Source organism: Hakea prostrata, unplaced genomic scaffold, assembly GCF_041222555.1.
Source record: "Hakea prostrata isolate BN-2017 unplaced genomic scaffold, UWA_Hpros_2 contig_35, whole genome shotgun sequence".
NCBI lineage: Eukaryota > Viridiplantae > Streptophyta > Magnoliopsida > Proteales > Proteaceae > Hakea > Hakea prostrata.
Genome location: NW_028291154.1, coordinates 315,560 through 335,932, shown reverse-complemented (window position 1 = coordinate 335,932; position 20,373 = coordinate 315,560). Strand labels below are relative to the sequence as shown.

At 43.3% G+C, this 20,373-nt stretch overlaps 1 protein-coding gene and 1 long non-coding RNA gene across 2 annotated transcripts; one reads left to right on the top strand and one right to left on the bottom strand.

Annotated features, from left to right (window-relative positions):
* Nucleotides 1–16,287: 16,287 nt before the first annotated feature.
* LOC148999142 (uncharacterized) lies at nt 16,288–16,752 on the bottom strand. Its single transcript, XM_089141437.1, has one exon. The coding sequence runs from the start codon at nt 16,750–16,752 to the stop codon at nt 16,288–16,290; it is 465 nt and encodes a 154-aa protein (XP_088997563.1).
* A 2,620-nt stretch (nt 16,753–19,372) lies between these two features.
* On the top strand, nt 19,373–19,824 carry LOC148999141 (uncharacterized). The gene is made up of 3 exons (XR_016171012.1): nt 19,373–19,386; nt 19,508–19,567; nt 19,669–19,824. It is a non-coding gene; the product is annotated as an uncharacterized LOC148999141 (long non-coding RNA).
* Nucleotides 19,825–20,373: the final 549 nt, after the last annotated feature.

Genomic DNA, 20,373 nt, shown 5'->3' with positions numbered 1-20,373 from the left:
TGTCAAACATGTCTGGTCTCCTAACCTCCTGTCTAGGCTTTGAAGGAACCTGACCTCTGCCCCTAAGAGCACCTACGATGCAACCACGACCTCTACCTCGTCCTCGCCCTCCCCTCTGCATAGTGGGTATCTGTGAAAGAGACAAGAGACAATTCCAGTTAGTGCTAATTTAAGATTTGAGCCAAAAGGGTATTTTCGTAATTTTTTTGGAAAATTTCAAATTTGGGGGAAATTTGATTTGAATATACTAGTATGTGCGCAATACTTGGAATTTCATGTCTATGAAGTTTGTTTGATGAAAATCGATCGAAAACTTGGTTTAAAGCGAAAAATTCAGCAAGAAGGAAATTTGGGGATTTTGCAATTTAGGTCAGAATTGGATTTTTGAAAAGTTGAAATTGGTTAAATCAAATTGTATGGACCTATCTATAATGTCATCTTGAGCATGTAGCATTTGATCTCGTGCGAAATTTTCAAGCGGTTTGAGAGAAAACGGAATTTTTCTAAAGATATCGATTTTGGTATGAAAACTTTGCGAGATGAACACCATTATGTTAAAACTTGTTGTCTATGCATGGCATTGTGTTTAAAACCTAGGGGATATGTTTCTAAGCATTCCTAAGCATGATTTCTAGCATTGGATACAAGTAAAGCATGGTTTTATTGAAATGCAAGCATGAGAAGATAAAAATGGAAGAAAGAATGAGAGATTTACCTTGTTTGTGAAGATTGTGTGTTGTGGTGTTGTTGTTGAAGCACCAAATCACCTCAAGAACACTTGTGAGAACTCTTGGAGACTTTCCCTAGAGCTCTCTCACCTTTGGAAGAAGTTAGAATGAGGTTGGAATGTGAAAATGAGGCTTATAATGCGAATTTTCGCATTAATCTGCATTATGTCGACTCATTGGTCGGCTGGGTCGATCGACCAATCACTTGACCAATGGTCACGAGAGACCTCAATTGCTGTTGAATTTTTGGAAAATGTGATTTTTGCCTTATGGATTATTGTTTGATGACTATATGGATATATTTGAGCATGATTTAAGTTTTCAAATCATTTGGACTTGTGGTTTATGTTGAAACTTCGAAATTCGGTATTTTGATGTTCTCGGTTTTGCAAAATGGTTACTCTGAGAAGTGGGCGTGGTGAATCCAGTGGTCATGGTGGTGGTGAGATACCTCGGGGAGGTGGTGAAATACCTCATGGTGGTGGTGAGATACCAAATGTTGATCGGGGTACTCATGAGATACCCGGTGCCCCGAATGTTGGAAGTTTTCGAGATATTGCCAATATTATGGGCAATATGATGCGGCGACAAGCGGCTCGGTTCAACCGGATGTTGGTGGGTTTCATGACTCTGCATAATGAGACCCGGGCTGGTGCTAATGTGAATCCTCATGCCGCGATCCTGAATGCGGGAGGTTTAGCTGGAACTCCTCATACTACTTTGATGGAGAGTTTTTGAAGATGCAAGTACCCACTTTCCTTTGGAGTTACCAAGGACCCCTTGTTTCCTAACAAGTGGCTTCGTGAGTTGGAGAAGGCTTTCCGACATCTGCAATGCTCGGAAGCTCGGGAAGATTTTGTTTGCTTTGAGCAGAAGTTGCAACAAGAAGGCGATGCATGGTGGATCTCCACTCGGCTTGTTTTGGAAGGTTTGCATGCGGGAGTTGTAACTTGGGAGTTGTTCAAAGAGGCTTTTTGTATGAATTACTTTCCCGAGGCGGTAAAAGATGCGAAGGAAGCTGAGTTCATGATTCTTACTCGGGGATCTCTCTGCGTGTTGGAGTACCAACGAGAAGTTCGAGGAGCTTCATTTCTTTGCTCCGATTCTCTGAAGGATGACCTCGCCAAAGCAAAGAAGTTCTTCAAAGGAGACTGCGCCACCCCATTAAAGCTTATCTCACGGTCCAGCCTATAGTGAGCTATGCTCAAGTGGTGCGAACTCGAAGAAGTTGGAAGAAACAGAGAGAAGGAAAGTGCTCGTGTGCAAAAGCCACAGCGATCAAGGAATTCTGGTTTGGTGGATCGTAATGACCGTCGTTTTGTGAGACCTACACCCTACCCCACTCCTACCTTTCGGGCTAAGAGTGTAGGTCAAAACACGGGTTTTCAGCACCCGGCCGGTTTAGACGGTATGGCGGAAACCGAGCCACCAGCAAGTGCAAGTGCAAGTGCAAGTGCAAGGCCTTTTGTTCGAAGCCCTCTGTTGCGGCCACCCTGTTGGATCCAGCAATCCTGTTTGCTTCTCTTGCAAGCAAGCTGGTCATTTTGCTCGTGCTGTCCGAAGCGGCACCCTGACCTTGCCCCGGTGGTGAAGAGTGCTCCTGCTCCTCCCTCGGTAGAGTTTTCGGTATTTCCGGTCTTTGAGCGGGATCCAAGCCATGATGTGATTACGGGTACATTGTTAGTTGCTTCTATTTCTGCATTTGTCTTATTTGATACGGGTGCATCTCATTCGTTCATGTCATCTGCATTCATCAAGGAGACTAACCTAATCCACGAGAAGTTGTCTAGTTGTTTATTGATGATTAGTACACCCTCTGGTCTGTTGTGAAACTAGATAAGGGGTTATCTAAATGTCTGTGTTGATTGGTGAGAAGAACTTGGAAGCCAATTTTGTAATTCTTGACATGAAGGACTTCGATGTTATTTTGGGAATTGATTGGTTGACAGCCCACAAAGCTGTGTTCCTTTGTTCCTCAAGGAAGATTCGGTTCCATATTTGTGGAAGTCCGGTCTTTGAATTTCGGGGTGAAAAGAGAAGGGTTTGTAAGAAGGTCTTTATCTGCTTGATGCAAGTCTATGCCCTAGTGGATGATGCTTCATCGAAGGCAAGGGTATAGTGGAGAAAAGAGTCGATGAAGTCGAGTTGTCTGCGACTTTGTTGATGTCTTCCACGATGATCTATCGGGGTGCCTCCCGACGGGGATGTCGAATTTTCTATTGATCTCGTCCCTGGTGCCGCTCCGGTATCTAAAGCTCCGTATAGGATGGCTCCCTCTTGAGTTGAAAGAGTTGCAAAATCAGTTGAATGAGCTCATTGATAGAGGTTTCGTACAGCCTAGTGTGTCACCTTGGGGAGCTCCGGTCTTGTTCGTCAAGAAGAAAGATGGTAGTATGCGCTTGTGCATCGACTACCGTGAGTTGAATAAGTTGACTATCAAGAATAGATATCCGCTGCCCAGAATTGATGATCTCTTCGATCGGTTGAAGGGTGCGAGTTGTGTTCTCAAAGATTGACTTAAGGTCCGGATATCACCAATTGAAAGTGAAGTCTAGTGATATCTTCAAGACAGCTTTCCGAACGCGGTATGGTCACTACGAGTTTAGAGTCATGCCCTTCGGATTGACCAATGCTCTGCGGTGTTCATGGACCTCATGAACCGAGTATTTCATGATGTGCTTGATAAGTTTGTGATTGTTTTCATTGATGACATCTTGATCTATTCGAAGAGCGAAGAAGAGCATGCGAGTCATCTAAGTTTCACTTTGCAAAGGTTGCGAGAAAAGAAGTTGTTCGCTAAGTTTAGCAAGTGTGATTTCTGGCTTAAGAGAGTGGTATTCCTTGGTCATGTAGTTTCAGCCGAAGGTATTCGTGTCGATCTGAAAAGGTCCAAGTTTGTGGCTGATTGGGAAAGACCGAAGTCGATAACGGAAATAAGAAGTTTTCTTGGATTGGCGGGTTACTACCGAAGGTTTATTGAGAACTTTTCTCGGTTGGCTGCTCCTATGACTAAGTTGACCAGGAAAGAAGAAAAGTTTGTTTGGTGCGAGCGCTTTGTGAGAAGAATTTCCAAGAGTTGAAAGATAGATTGACAAGTGCCCCGGTTTTGACTATACGATAGTTCCGGTGGTATGACGGTTTATACCGATCGTCAAAGATTGGTTTGGGTTGTGTCTTGATGCAACATGGCAAGGTCGTAGCCTATGCTTCTCGGCAATTGAAGGATTATGAGCGGAATTACCCCACTCACGATCTAGAACTTGCCGCCGTTGTCTTTGCTTTGAAGATTTGGAGACATTACCTTTACGGTGAGAAGATTGCCATTTTCACGGATCATAAGAGTTTGAAATACTTCTTTACCCAAAAGGAGTTGAACATGAGACAAAGGAGATGGTTGGAAGTAGTCTCCGATTATGATTGTGATATTCAGTATCACCACAGGAAAGCAAACGTTGTTGCTGATGCTCTTAGTAGGAAGAACCAGAAGAAGACTTTGGATTTGAATGCGTTGAGTTTACCATTGTGGTCTTCTATTGAGAGTTTTGATTTGGAAATCGTCCACGAGAATTCTGATTTTATTCTTTACGCCATGACGGCAAGATCTGGTCTTAGAGATAAGATTGTTGCTCTGCGAGTTCGATCAAGAGTTTTTGATCAAAGTTGAAAAGATTTCTTCGAATCTGAGTCGGACCCCGACTTTGGTATATCCATGGATGGTGCTTTGTTGTTTAGGGGAAGAGCTGTGCGTGCACTGCAAATGAAGAAGTTAAGAAAGAAATATTGAAGGAAGCACACCGATCGGTCTTTACTATACACCCGGGAAGCACCAAGATGTACAAGGACTTGAAGGAACATTTTTGGTGGATTGGTCTAAAGGCGGATGTTGATGATTTTGTTGCCAAGTGTGAGACTTGCCAACGTGTGAAAGCCGTTCGACAACCTCCATCTGGATTACTTCAGCCTCTTCCTATTCCTAGTTGGAAGTGGGAGGATATCTCCATGGACTTTGTGACTAGCTTGCCTTGGACAAGTAAAGGCAATGACAACTTTGTGTGGGTGATTGTTGATAGGTTGACCAAATCAGCCCACTTTATTCCTATGAAGATCACTCATACTCTGGATAAGCTAGCAAGGCTTTATGTGGATAATGTGGTTCGTCTGCATGGTATGCCATTGAGTATTGTTTCGGATCGTGATCCTAGGTTCACCTCAAGGTTTTGGAATAGTTTGCGAAGGCCTTGGGAACCCAATTGAACTTGAGTACAGCTCATCATCCACGATCGATGGACAATCGAGCGGACAATTCAGACATTGGAAGACATGCTCGAGATCTTGTGTGGTGGATATGGGTGGTAATTGGGATGAACACCTAGCTTTGGTTGAGTTTGCCTATAACAACGGTTATCAAACAACAATAGGCATGGCTCCATTCAAGGCTTTGTATGGCAGTACTTGTAGGACACCTTTGTCTTGGGTGAGACAGTTGAAAGAAAAGTCTTAGGTCTGAAATGATTGAAGCTACGAGTGCTATGGTAGATATGATAAGAGAAAGGATTAAGTACGCCGGTCAAGACAGGAAATCTTATCTTGATAAGAGAAGGACCAATTTGGAATTTCAAGTTGGAGAGAAAGTTTTTCTGAAAGTTTCACCAATGAAGGGTGTGATGAGATTCAATGTTAAGGGAAAGCTTAGCCCACGTTACATTGGACCTTTCGAGATTTTGGAAAAGGTTGGACCTATTGCGTATCGATTAGCATTACCTCCGCCTCTTGCTGGTGTTCACAATGTGTTTCATATTTCGATGCTCCGAAAATACATAGAGAATCCGGAACACATTTTGCAGCAAGCACCTGAAGGACTTAGTGCTGATTTGACCTACGATGAAGAACCGGCCGAAATCTTGGATAGGAAGGACAAGCAGCTGCGGAATCGCACCATCCCTTTGGTGAAGATTCGGTGGAAGAACCATACCCCTGAGGAAGCTTCTTGGGAGAAGGAAGAAGACATGAAGGAGAAGTTTCCTTACCTCTTTGGAAGCACAGGTACACTTTCAATTTCGAGGACGAAATTTCTTTAAGGGGGGAGAATGTAAAACCCAGCCCTAACCTTGACCCGGAAACCTTGTTATTTGTAGGTCCGATGACCGGAGTAAAGTAAGAAGTCAGCTTTGGGCCATCCCAGTGGAGGACTTGGTGTCTGCCTTTGAATCCATGAAAGTTGATGATGAAGATCTATTTATGGAAACTGAATCTTGATGAAGATCTAATTAGTTGATGCACTTGGAGTGCTCTCTATCTTGGTTTGAAGGCATTTCTACCTATTAGGTAAGTCACTTGACTTGTGTGCAAAACCCCTTTAGGATTGGATTTGATCTGGGCCTTCAATTCCCTGTTTTGGATTTGCTGTCAGCATTGGTCGACTGATTGGTCGACTGGGCCAGTCGACCAATCCACTCGACCAATGAGTGTTGTCTTTGGCAATTAGGTTTTTCTTGCTCTATTTAAGCCCAATCTCGAGTCTACTTCGTAATTGCTGCCTCCAAACTCTCTGGAACGAACCAAAGACCTCTGCAAGTCATCTCCCTTGCATCCTTGGTGTTTTCTTGACGGATCTTCGTCGAAACTCTTCCTTTTGCATCAAAAGGTATGTCTACTCTCTCTTCTTCTCCTCCATCTTTGTTTTTCTTTCCTTTTTGAGTTGAGACAGTAGAAGAGATGCTGCATTCTCTGTTGCAAACATCTCTGAACATGTTCTCATGATCATCCTAAGGATTTGAGGCTAGAACAATGATCTTAACCATGATCATTGCAAGCTTTTGAAGGAATCATGATCAAACCATGATCTAGTCTTGTTAAACTTCTGATTTGAATTCTGATCTCTTTGGATCTTCGATATTGATCATGTTAGTAGTTAATTACTGTGTTTTCTTTCCATGATCCATAATCTATCAATTTCTAGTTGTTCTCTTCTACCATACTATGTGTTCTTCATGAAGCATGGTAGTTACATATATGGTAGGTTTTATTTCCTTATTTAGATTTATGCTTCTAAGCTTTTTCCTTGAAGATCTAAGTATGTTTTCATGATACCTTTACCTGAAGCAATGATCCATCCTCCTATTGTTCTTGTCTTTGATTTCTATTTCGAATTCATCAAGATCCATGGTTGATCTAATTATGGTAACTTTTTGTTTCCTAATTTGGATCTTGATATCTTGATTTGATTGGTGTTTTGAGGTCCCCTATATGTTAGAATACTACTGATGTAGTTTACCCCTTGATTAGTACCCTTTTGAACCACCAAATTCGGATTTCATATCTCAAAACTCTGTTTTTTTTAGGCTACTGTCTGCATTGGTCGATTGGACCGGATCGACCAATCCACTCGACCAATGAGTACGGCAACTCCGGAATTGGTCCGTGTTGGATGTTTTGGTATCTTTTCTGTTAGGAATCTTTCCTAATATGTTGTATATACTTGTTTAGGACCTTCTTCTCAAGTTTGCCAAGATCTTACTTGATTTCTTAGGATTCCTTTGCGAGTTATAAAAGGTAAGGATGGTTATTTCCTTAATTACATAGATAGCATGAATCTAGTTTCTATATTTGCATATCATTGATATGATTCCTAAATTAGATTCTTACAATGATATACTACTGTTGCATAACTTTGATTACAGTAGCATTACTTATTCATATTAAATTGATTCATGTATGATTTACTTACCAATGTTATACAAGTGATTGTAATTATTGATTTCTTTCCATATATGAAGTTACCATATATGTGATGATATGAATTGATGCATGTGTATGCTAAAGTATGGTTTGGAAAGGAGAGGTGTCCTTTTGACACTTCTGTCCTTGGACTACTACGGGAATATTATGGGATGTTTCCGGAGATGCCCTCTGGACACCTTCCTAAACTGTTGGATGACATATCTAGGATTGTCTAGTAGTGCTTGGCTAGGATGTCCTGTTATGTCAGACCCTAATCGGAGGGGTATTGAGACCGAACGACCCGTGGTAGCAATGGGGATTCATGGGCGCTCAAGACCGGTAACCAACCCGTGAGAGGACAGGGAATCACATTGTGGGGGCCATTTATTGGTAGGGTTGCATATGGTTAGACTTGGGCTCACGGGCGCTTAAGACCGGTAACCAACCCGTGAGAGGACGTGAGAGCTTCCCGTTTACCATATGTGGATAACCAATAGGGTTGATGAGTCCGTAGTCAGGGACTATGAGGACTCTAGTGTGAAGGATACCGGAAAGGATCGTCAGGGACGAGGAATGGAAGTATCTGGATCTGACTTGATGTAACTAAGTAGAAGACTTGCATTTGGCTAGGTTTTACCCTGACATGCGCCAGTACTTATACCAAATGGTTGTGAGAGAGTGTGTTGACTTAACCCCCTGCCATGGTTTGTCTCGAGGGATGAAGGACCCATTACCAATCGGCTGCTCAAGACCGGTGAAATGATCCGTGAGAGAATCCAAGATATCTTAAATGGTTGAGGATGTGAGTGGACCTTCCTAAAGAAGTACGGTGCTATGACTTAAAGCATGTCTGCCAATAGAGACCAGCATACATAGAGTTAGATTCATTCATTCATTGCTTGTCTCATATCATATTGCATTTATGTTGTTACGGAATCCCGCCATTTATGTTATTATGGATTTTAATCGCCTTACTTGAGTTTCTTTGAAACTCATTCCTTTATTGTACAATGTTTGTTAGACTATCCTACAGTCTTGAGTACTATGACGGTCCCTATGAAGAAGCGCAAGGCGAAGAGGCATATCTCCAGGAAGGTGATTGCGGTTACCACAATTACTCTGAAGATCCCGCGAGTGGTTATGCTCCGTGCGATGCTTAGTCCGACCATCGAGTGGAAGCGTCCTTGTGCCATTTATGAGATTTACACTTATAAGGATGTTGTCTATAAAGTGGAGAACAATTTAGTTACCCAATGTACTTGCTACTGGGATTAGATTGTGTCTAGTTTATTCTTTTAGAGCTACTTTTCCGCTGGTTGTAGAGTGGGATATTTGCCTCACTTTACTTATCTGTTTGACACTCTGATTATATCTATTATTCTGATTCATTTATGATTCATTCTTTCTTTATTGGATCTATGGTTTATCTTCCGCACTTTTATTATGATTGTTCATGATTATGTTATTGTTTATGTGGGAGGTTGATCACTCGATACCTGATCTTCGGGATGTGGATCACACTCTCGGGTATGCCAGATAGGGTACCGGCTGGGAGGGCGTGACACGCCAGCAATTGGGGAGGAGCATTCCGGGACAAATGTTCCAGTGATTCAAAACTGCGGAGAATAAAGGATTAAAAAAGGGAAAGCGAACCCCGCTTTCCAGTGCATCTATGTACAGAGAAAATTCACCCGAAAGGGATGAATCAACCCTCTCATCAGGGTGGGGAGCCCTAACCTGATAAGAGGAAGGAAGGTCAAAATCTTGGACAGCTGAAAGAAGGGTTTCTCCATTATAAATGGAAGGAACAAAGCCAGGCCCACCATTGGACCCGGAGGTTTGAGGCTGCCTAGAAGACTCGACAATCTTGGAAGATCTAGACTCGAGAAGGACAGGAGAAGTTTCGGTTTTTCTTTCAAAACCTTTTTGAGAAACTTCAGCGAACTCCTGCCCGGAGGGACGGTTAGGGTTTTGTTATCACTATCCGATTGTTCGGGAGCAGGAGAAGCAAAAGCATCACTTGCTATCACCAACATGGGGTACTAAAGAAGCCCTATCGTCCGCCATTACTCGTTTCGATAAACTACAAAAGAGAAAAGACCAAGGTAAACTTACCGATTCGGTGAGACGGAAGCTTGAGAGCAGGGAAGGCGCGAAGCGAACAACAAAGGTTCAAATTCCGACAAGAAGAATGAAACCTACGAAGACAACGAACCGCTTTTAAAACTCCCTTGCACGAGTGTTCGGGAATCTGAACGATCGAGATTGATTCAAAATCAACGATTAAGATTGAAAGACGTTTTGAAAGTTTGAACTCACGAATCCGAAATAAGCGTTCGGAAACCGTCGCTTGGATGATGTGAGCCACGACAGATCAACTGCAACGAAGATACGTGGCCTTACACTCACAACGCTCGAGGAAAAGTGACCACCGCATTAAATGTGATATGACATTTAATGAAGCACGCAGAGATCATCACCTAACAACGAACCCAGTTAAAAACCAAGCCCTCGGGATCGACCGAACGCTTGGTCTGGGGGGCTCGTGATATGGAGAGTTTATGATCAGACCGGGTTCATACCTGGTCCGACCCTCGACCCCGGTCGAGACGGAGAAAACCGAATCGCTCCCGAGCGAACCAGATCGGGAAGATGGCTTGCTGAAGAAGAAAGATTATTCGGCTGCAAGCGTGCCCTAATCTTACTTATGGATTAGGGTAATCACCCTGATGACAACAGACTCAAACTGACGGCTGCGGATAATCATCATCAAAGGGATAACTATCGCATAACCTAACGGTTATCTCAGGAGTCCTCTACTAGCCCAAACTAGTAGAAGTCTATCGCTCAACGGATCTCATTGATAAGATCCAACGACTACCCGAAGAAGGCTCGAGTGCATCCAACGAAGGAGATTCGAAGGTACACTCTATATAAACCTCACTACCATACAAGGTGAGGGACGGATCAATCGATCAAAAAGAATACTATCTGAGACTCAGGTTCAGATACATACTGATAGATCCAAACTATCGGCGTCCTGCTATCCAGATCACCTTTCCTGTTTCTTCATTCATTAGCTCCGTGCTTCTAGCAGAGCCGTTTGTGATTAAGTTCATCAACTGACTTAGCCTTCGGAGGTGGACTCCCGACCCCAGCGGTCGGGCCACATCTGACGCTTTCGTTTTGCAGGACATCACTTGGAGATCCAAGGGCTGAGCAGATTTTGGACGCATCACTTGCAGATCCAGAAATGTCTCTCAACAACGACTTCCTTTTTCGGTGCTATAAGGATTCTCATGCTGCGGCCAGGGGAGAGCAAGAAAAAACTAAAGGGACGGGAGCAGGATCCTTGTCACCGGCGCATGATCTTCCAAGTCCCGTGGCCAAAGTCCCTCTAGACTTAGAACTAAAAACAATAGATGACATCAACCAGGAAGCAGCCGCGGAGGATGTGAGGCATACCGAGGAGACTGAAGAAATTCCTGAGGAGGAGGAATTGCCCCTTGTTCGCCGTAAACGCCAAGGTCCCTCTCTTCCTAACAAGGGTAAGACGAAGGTGGTACGTTTCGAGGAGCCCCCAGCTCCCAAAATTCATTCAGCTCCAGAGCCATCTCCTCCTGGTGTGGTTATTGGAGCGGTACCCCTTCGCGGAGAACCCTTCGAAGAAGTTAGAAAGGATTCCAGTCTTTCGACTGTTGCCCCTCCGAACCCTTCTGAACAAACCCCTCTAGTAGCCGAGACAGTTACACTTGATGCTGGGGTCACCTCTGCCAGCGAAGATACTTCTGTACAAGAAGCTAGGCCTCCAAGCTTGATAGATGCAAGTGAGGGAAAGATATCTGCCGAGGGCGTTTCACCACCGCTCCCCCCTCGATGGATTCCGCAATGGGAGCTCTTTGAGGGGGACAAAATTTTAGGGGATCCCGTCAAGGCAAGTGTGTGGGCCAAAGGTGCCACGACTCCCGCCGGTCAGGAAACCTGCGACAATTTGAATCCTTCAGAAATGCACTCACGGTTTGCCCAGTAAGTCCCAAGTTTCGACTTATGCCTGTTGTTTTCATTTTTCTTTATGAACTTTCTTGAACCCTCCTTCTCCGCATGAATTTGTATGGTTCTCTGAGCCTCCTAGAGTCGTATACTAAGAAGTACATAGCTTCAGTTATGTATCGTTCTAGCATTGCCCATGATCTGGACTTTCAGCTGGGGAGGAACAGAGCTCTCCAATCAGAACTAGAGAAGGCCAAAGAAGATTTGAGCAAAGTTCGCTCGAATTGCGAGTACTACCGGAGAAGTAGGAAGAAAGCTCAAGAGGAGATCGAGTCGGCAAAGCAAAAGGGAAAGGATGCCCTGGTTGCCTATGTTACACCCCACCCAGCCAGATCCGGCCATACCCGAATACCCGTGGGGGTGATACACCGCAGGACCTAGGTTCAGTGACAATTCCATACAACACAAGATATAGCATAATAAAAAGGACAAGAATAAATCAAGTTCAAGTATAAAGTTATCAAACTTGATTGATCAAAGGTTACAGTCATCCATTATCTAAAGTTAATCAAAATGGACATTAAAGTTTGAAGGAAGCATAGTTTGTTGCAACGGAAATTAAACTAAATTGATTCCTTAATGGAATCCAACCTCATAAGAATAGTCTTTGCACGGGCATAAAGCTCCATGCATGTCTACATCTTCTTCAGTCACTCCTTCAAGAAAGCCTGCCGACAACGAATCCTCCACTTGGAAGGAGTCCTCATAACTCGAGAATATTCTAATAGACATAGACATATAAAAAGGAATGAGTTCAACAGAACTCAGTGAGGTCAACTCAACATCTTATCATACATTTGTTCACAAGATTCCACATCATATCATGCATTCGTACACAAGATTCCACATCACACATATAGCTTGACTATTGATAATGTAATTAATGATAGTGATATGATGTATGAATGATTATGATATTATGCTCCTAACTCTATCATGAGGTCTCTATGGTAGACATGCATTAAGTTTGTACACCAATCTCCTTTGGGCGGTCTCAGTCACTCTCCCTCAACAAGAGACGTCTATTGGGTTCTCCGCAGTTGTTGGGTGAAGTCCTGTCAAGCCATGGTTGGGGTATAGGTCACCACTCTCTCACATCACCGTTTGATATGAGATGGGCGCGTGTCAAGGATAATCTTAGCCCATTGCAAAGTCATACAATCTCATACTACATATGGTCCGGATATCTCCCCTCATGCCTAGTGCCCTTTTGGTTCAATACCTTTCCACCTATGAATGGAATCCTCAACGGGAGGCATCTGTTGGATCTCATTCCTTAACCCAGTGGTCGTCCACATATAATGGACAGGATGCTCTCCATGTCCTCTCACGGATCACTTCACCGGTCTTGAGCGCCCAGGAGCCCTTATCTATTATATGCAACCCTACCTCTCTATGATGATAGTGGGCCTGCTTGACGCTTAGGACCCAGCCACTAACATCACGGGTTAACCGGCTTCAATACCCCTACCGGAAGGGTAGTACTACTCACGAGGTTACCTAGCCAAACACTTCTAGACACTTAGCATTCATGTACTTAAGTCTAGATGCATACTCATGTATGTTCACTAGGGTAATGGGCGAAACATAAAATAAAAAGAGTAATTTAATTCAACATCATCCATATATCTTCATATCAATGATTTAGAATTTGAATGTAAAAGAAACACTCAATCCATTCAATCTCATCAATCCCATACATTCTCATATTGTTTTCAAAGAATATTGAAAATAGAAGCAAATATACTTGCTTATCTTTCATTCGTGCAAAGTCCCACACATAATCACAAGATAATAAACATTAAAACAAGGCAATATTATCACTAATGAAATTTAATTACATAATTAAACATACAAGATAAGGTTGAGTATATTCCTCACATTTTTAGTTAGCATAAGCTCTCCAAAGTTCCACAAAGTCACACTTACGAGTTGGTGATTATAATCAAAATAAACCTAATCATGTAAGAATATCAATAGACATAAATTAGAAGTCAATTGGGTTTTAATAGAGTTCCCAAAATCACCCAACAAAAGCCTAATCTGCCAACTAGTTTTGAACCCACATTTCTCAACCTAGTTTCGGGAAAAATCAAATTTCACCATCGATTCGAAGTCGAATCGAAACGAAACTTTAGGAATGTCTAATTGGCAGCAATAGGGTCCTAAGTATACCTTCAATTTGATCTAATTCCATTTTAATCAAAAAGCCCCAATTTTGGGCTCTCGCGAGTGCTCTCGACTGGGTCTGAGAGCCAAAATGCAAAATCGTTTGCAACGACTCGCACAAATCACTTACAAACCAAAGGGAAATATAAATGAAACTATTTGCAAGCATTCAAAACACCTATCAGGCAACAACTACTCAAATCTATCATTTATTGCGAAGAACTACTCCAAAAACTAAGCTTAAAGAAGAGGGTTTGTTGATTCTTACCTTTCCTAATGTTTTCACAATGATCCGGGTGTTAGCACACGTCCAAATGGTTAGAAACCATACTTTCCCTTGGTTTCTCTTCCTCCTTTAGCCTCATCTTCGTACTAGCCTTCTAAAATGCGAGTATGAGATGTTAGAAACTCAAAATAGGGTTTTAAACATGAAAAACCCGATTCGCCCCCGAAGCTGGAAAATGGCTGGGGGGTTGGGGCGGTCGACCGGCCGTTCAACTGGTCCCAAGTAACCCCTCAAATAGACTGCGATTTTGGTGATTTTTGGCTTGTTGGAAAGATCTTTCGACGATCTTCGATTTGATACCTTATTTGCGTCAATCGAATTCTCCATCGCCGATCTACAAACATTCCAAAATCACCCTTTTTACACCATCGAGATTAATCTTTTTCTTCACTTAAACTTTAGGAGAGTTGATAAGTCATCACAAGGGTCATCCACCATCATTGGATCCATTTCCAACCCTTCAAGCTCCACTTGAATGGACCACATTTGCCGTCAACTCGAGGCCCGGTTTTCTCGATTTTGAAGTCACGGATTAAAGGGGTAGAAATCCGGGGGATTTCACAGCCTAGGCCGCGCTGGTAGACGAGATGAGTTCCGAATTGTCGCAGCTTCATAATGACAAGGAAGTTGCTGATGATACCATAACGGAGCTCCGAAAAGAGATTAAATCCATCTCTACCTCTCATTTCAAATTGTCTGCCAAGAGGGATCGATTGGCCGCTGAGAAAGATCAATTGGCTGCCGAGAAAGGCCGACTAGCTGCCGAGATGGCCGCCAAGAAAGATCGACTGGCTGCCGAGAAAGTTCAACTTGCTGCCGACCTGGCAATTTCTGAGAAGTCTATTCAGGAGTTAATCACACATAACTCTCGTGGTGCCAAGGAGATCATTAACGAGTACAAGGCCTTAGAAGGCTTCGACGCTGAACTTGCCAACAGGGCCATTCTTGGCTTTGAATTTGGCTTGGACACCGCCTTTGATCTTATGGTGAAGAGATTGTTGGAGTCTTTAAAATTGGTCTGTAAAGATGCTCCCTTCGACGCTCACACTTGCGAGAGGCTAAAGATTCCAGTTTTCAATTGGCTGCAGGAAGGAGACTCCAGGGACGCCTTTCCTAGAAGCTAACGCCTCTCCTTCCAATGCTTTACCTTCAATTTCTAAAGATATTCCAAAACAGACTCTTTCTCCTCCCCTTCCCCCAAGTGATTTATCAATTGGAAAGTAGTTGTAAGTAATTTCTGACCTTTTGGATGTTGAGATGAAGTGAAGAGAATGTTCTTTGTAAACTCAGTCTTCCAGCGGGTATTTCCGTACAAGAATTTCTTCTGAAGCTTTTCTTTTTGTTCCATACAATATATGGACTTTACTGATAAAACTTTCTTAGGTGCACGGCATTCCACGCATGAGTGAGGTCCCTATTTGTTTCCATATCTCTGAGTTTGTAGGTTCCCGGCTGCAGCTCTCGGATGACCAAGTAAGGACCTTCCCACTTTGGGGATAATTTGTTCCTTTGCCTTGGGGCTGAGACATCGGCTTGTCGGAGAACCAAGTCTCCTTGCCGAAAAGTCTTGCTTCTCACCCTAGAGTTATAGTACTTTGCCACCCTTTTCTGGTAAGCCATATTTCTGTAAAGAGCCACTTGTCGGATTTCGTCAATGAATTCCAAGTTTGCTCTAAGTCCTTCCTCATTCTGACTTTCTTCAAAGCGTTTCGATCTCAGGGATCCTGCCAGTACTTCTACCGGGATCAAAGCTTCTAACCCATATGACAGCTTGAAGGGAGTTTCCCCCGTTGGAGATCTTGACGAAGTCCGATAAGCCCAAAGGACATGGGGGAGCTCATCCACCCATTGTTTTTGGTTTTCATCCAATCGCCTTTTGATGCCATCCAACAGTGTCCTATTAGTAACTTCTACCTGTCCGTTACATTGAGGATACGCTACTGATGCCCTGTTGAAGTCGATATGATAAGTCTTACAGAAGGTTTCAAAGGCAGAGTTGTCAAACTGGGTTCCGTTGTCGGTCAACAAGATCTTTGGTAAGTCGAACCGGTTTATGATTTTGTTGAGGACGAACTTTTCCATTTGCTTCTCCGTGATAGTGGCCACTGCTTCCGCTTCCACCCACTTGGTGAAGTAATCGATTGCCACAATCATGAATTTTCTCCCTCCAGATGCTGGAGGGAATGGGCCTAGAATGTCCATTCCCCACCTTGCGAAAGGAACGGGACTGAGAATTGATACTAGGGGAACTGTAGGGACATTCTGGACTGAGGAATGTAGCTGGCAAGGTTCGCAGTGATGAACATAATCATGCGCATCCTTTACCATAGTTGGCTAGTAGAGTCCTTGCCTCAAGATTTTGAAAGCCAAAGCCCTAGCCCCCATGTGAGAGCCGTAGATGCCTTCGTGTACTTCCGCCAGAGCGTCTTGGGCACCAGCGGGGCCAACACATTTCAGAAGAGGTCCCTCGATCGATCTTTTGTATAAGACTCCGTCTACCAGGGCGAACTTTGCGGCATGTCTTTTCACAATGTTAGCCTGAGTCACATCTTCGGGTAGCCGATCCTGTTGTATGTAAGCCACCAGTTCGTCCATCCAGGATGGCTCTGGTTCTTCAATCTCCATCATATCCAAAGCGTCGATGCTGGATTCATAAAGGACTTCTTGGTAGATCGAAGCTTCTATATCTGCAGTGCCAGCAGAAGCCAACTTGGCCAGGAAGTCGGCTTTTGAATTCTCAATTCTAGGAACCTGAAAGAATTCGCATCGATCGAATCGGAGCTTTAAATTGTTTGCCATGTTTAGATAACTTGCCATCTTTCTCCTCTGGCCTCGAAGTCGCCTTTGACTTGACTGATTATCAATTGAGAATCACTATGGATTCGCAGATCTCGAACACGCAGTGAAGTCACTAGGCGGAGACCTGCCAACAATGCTTCGTATTCGGCGACGTTGTTGGTTGCCAGGAATGCGAAGCGTAGCGCGTAGTTGATTATAAATCCACTCGGACTTTCCAGGACCAAGCCGACTCCACTTCCCGCAGCGTTGCTTGCTCCATCTACAAATAGAGTCCATATATCCACTGGTATTTCTTTGTTCTCACCGTCATCCCATCAGGCCGCAGACTCCACAATGAAGTCCGCTAAAGCCTGGCCTTTGATTGCTGTTCTTGGTTGGAACTCAACTTGATGTACGCTCAACTACACAGCCCAAGCAACCATTCTCCCTGCCAAGTTTGGTCGATGGAGGACCTTTTTTTAAGGAGCGTTGGTGAGGATAGTTACTAGGTGAGCTTGGAAGTAGGGCCTTAGCTTTCTAATAGATATTATCACGGCTAGGGCCAACTTCTCAATTTCTGGGTACTGGGTCTCGGCATCCAAGAGGACATGAGAGACATAATAAACAGGCTTCTGAATGCCTTCATCTTCTTGAATCAAAACAGAGCTTACAACTTTGGGTGATGAAACAAGATACATGAACAGATTTTTCTTGGGGGTCGGACATACCAGAATGGGTGAGGAACTTAACTTTTCTTTTAATTCTTCAAAAGCATTCTGACATTCAACTGTCCTGACCATCTCTACAGTAGTGTTGAGAGTTCTTAGGGCTGCAAAGAAAGGTTGGCAGCGTTCGCCGGATTTAGCTAGGAAACGGCTCAGGGCTGCTACTCTTCCTATCAGACATTGCACTTCTTTCATGGTTCGTGGCGGCTGCATGTCCAGGATTGCTTTGATCTTTTATGGGTTAGCTTTTATACCTCTCTGCGAAACCATGAACCCAAGAAACTTCGCGGATGATACCTCGAAGGCGCACTTCTCAGGATTTAACCGCATCTTGTGCTTTCGGAGAACGTCGAAGACTTCGTCCAAGTCACGGATGTGGTCATTGGGCTCGATGCTCTTGATTAGCATATCGTCCACATAGACCTCCATGTTTCTTCCAATTTGTTTGCTGAAGATTTTGTTGACAGCTCGCTGATAAGTCGCACTTGCGTTTTTCAGACCAAAGGGCATCACCCTATAATAATAGCTTTCTCGGTTGGTCATGAACGCGGTATGAACCTCATCCTCTGGTGCCATCAAGATCTGGTTATAACCGGAGTAGGCATCCATGCAGCTCAACGCTCCGTGCCCTGCTGTCACATCAATTAGCAGATCAATCCTTGGTAAGGGATAGCAATCTTTCGGGCAAGCCTTGTTGAGGTCAGTGTAACTGTGGCACATCCTCCACTTCCCGCTGGCTTTCTTCACCATTACTACATTGGCTAGCCACTTGGGGCACTCGATTGGTGAGATGAAGGGGGTCAACTCAAGTATCGGCTCGATTACGACCCTAGTTCATGGATAAGGAGAGAAAAAGTGGTGTCGTAGTCTTTATAGCAGTCTTAGGGCAAATGTTGGGCTCCCAAGCTGTCCCTTGTCATTGCACGGGCTTTGAGGCATTAATTGCTTAAGGGCCTGTTTGGTTACATGAATCTAGAGATTTCAAATCTCTGGATTCATGAATTTGAGAATTATACCTGTTTGGTTGTAAAAATCTCTAGATTCATGAAATCTACAGATTCACGTTTTTAGTGTAAAAAGGTGAATCTGTAGATTTATGGGTAAGGGGTGAAATCCAGAGATTTCAAAAAAGCTATACAATTGTACATTCACAAAAATCACGTCGATCAAATAAATTTTTAGGATGAATTCACAGAATTTCATTCCACAACCAAACACTTAATTTTATAAATTATAACTCCATAGATTTGAAGTCTATAGATTTGAAATCTCTAGATATTTGAAATCTCCAGACTCATGTAACCAAACAGGCCCTAAATTAATGCTATGAAGCATCACAAACGAGGAGATATCAAGGATCCCCTAAAGGCCGTTGGACCCTCTGAAAAGCCATGGAGTGCTTGGACTTGTCAGCGAGTTTCTCCAGTGTCACCTTTCGTTCGACCGAGAAGTCTTTTGTCCCAGCTGGCGAACAATATCTCCTTGGGCCGTTGGACCGCCTAACCGGTTCTGCTCGACCGTTCTTATTTGATGGTTCGCTCTGGGCTACCCATAACACACTTATATCTGCTTTTCATGAGGAAGACAACACATTCTGCTAGAAGGGTACAATCTATGGAAGCAAAGATACTGTCTTTGAAGGGACAGAGTACAAACTCTCTCTCTCTCTCTTTCCCAACTAATTACCCTTCTCCAAAGGTCAAATTTGAAACTAGCTGCTTCCATCCAAATGTTGATGTTCATGGAAATATTTTCCTAGACATACTTCAGGTACATATGCCACTACATCTTGATAACTGTCTTATTTGTTCCAATTTTAGGTTGAAGATTTTGAGTTAATCAAAATTTACTGTTCTGAAATAACTGGATAAATGGTCATCAGCATATGATGTGAGAACCATATTACTGTCCATCTAGAGTCTTCTTGGAGGTAACTCATGCGTTTTTTATTTCTTCCTTTCTGTATTGTTTGATATTGTTTACATTTTGAACTTTAGAAGACAACTAAAAGTAAAACTTGAATTGATGTTGGGTTTGTTTTGTGGGTTCAGAACCTAACATAAGCTCACCTCTCAATGCTCAAGCAGCAGCACTCTGGAGCAATCAAGAAGGTTTGCATCAACACAATACATTGACAATGTTTAAGAAGGGCATAGGGGTTTTCACTTTAATTTTTCTCACATATTCTCTTAATATCTGGTCTGTCTTGCAGAGTACAGGAAAATGGTGCAGAAGTCATACAAGGCTGCTACTTAGTCTCAATTGTAAGCAAGTTGGTGGCATTCCATTCTTAAAATGGGGAAGAAGAAAGATGAATCCCTGTTAATAATATGTCATTGTAGTCTTTCTGGTATTGGAATTAAATTGATTTTTCCAGTTCTGGATTCCCTCTCTCTCTCTCTCTCTCTCTCTCTCTCTCTCTCTCTCTCTCTCTCTCTCTCTCTCTCTCTTCATATGTGTACTATAGGGAGGACAACATAACCATTTATAGTAAACTAGAAAGTTCATGTGGGGTACATTTACATTTACATACAGCCTGTGGGTGTTTCGCTCTCTCTGAGAACTAAATTTGATCAGCTGCGACCAACCCACCTGCTCCAGCGTTCAGGCAGCACCTCGGCAGCGGAAGATCCTCCATGAACCACCACTGCTCGCCGCTATTGGAAACAAGTTTACCTTTACCTTTACTATCCATCATGGAGAACATTCCTCTCCACCCCTTCAGCACAACAACCGATTTCACCTTCATCTCTTTTGACAGCTCAAACAGCACTATCTCAGTACCTTTAACATCAAGTTCAAATTGAAACACGCCGTGCTGGTAGTTACTACCAAGGTCTTTGCCAGAGTTTGCCAGAGATAAACTGCAAGAACTGCCATTAAAGATGTCGATGGTGAAGAAGAGGTCGTCCAGGGA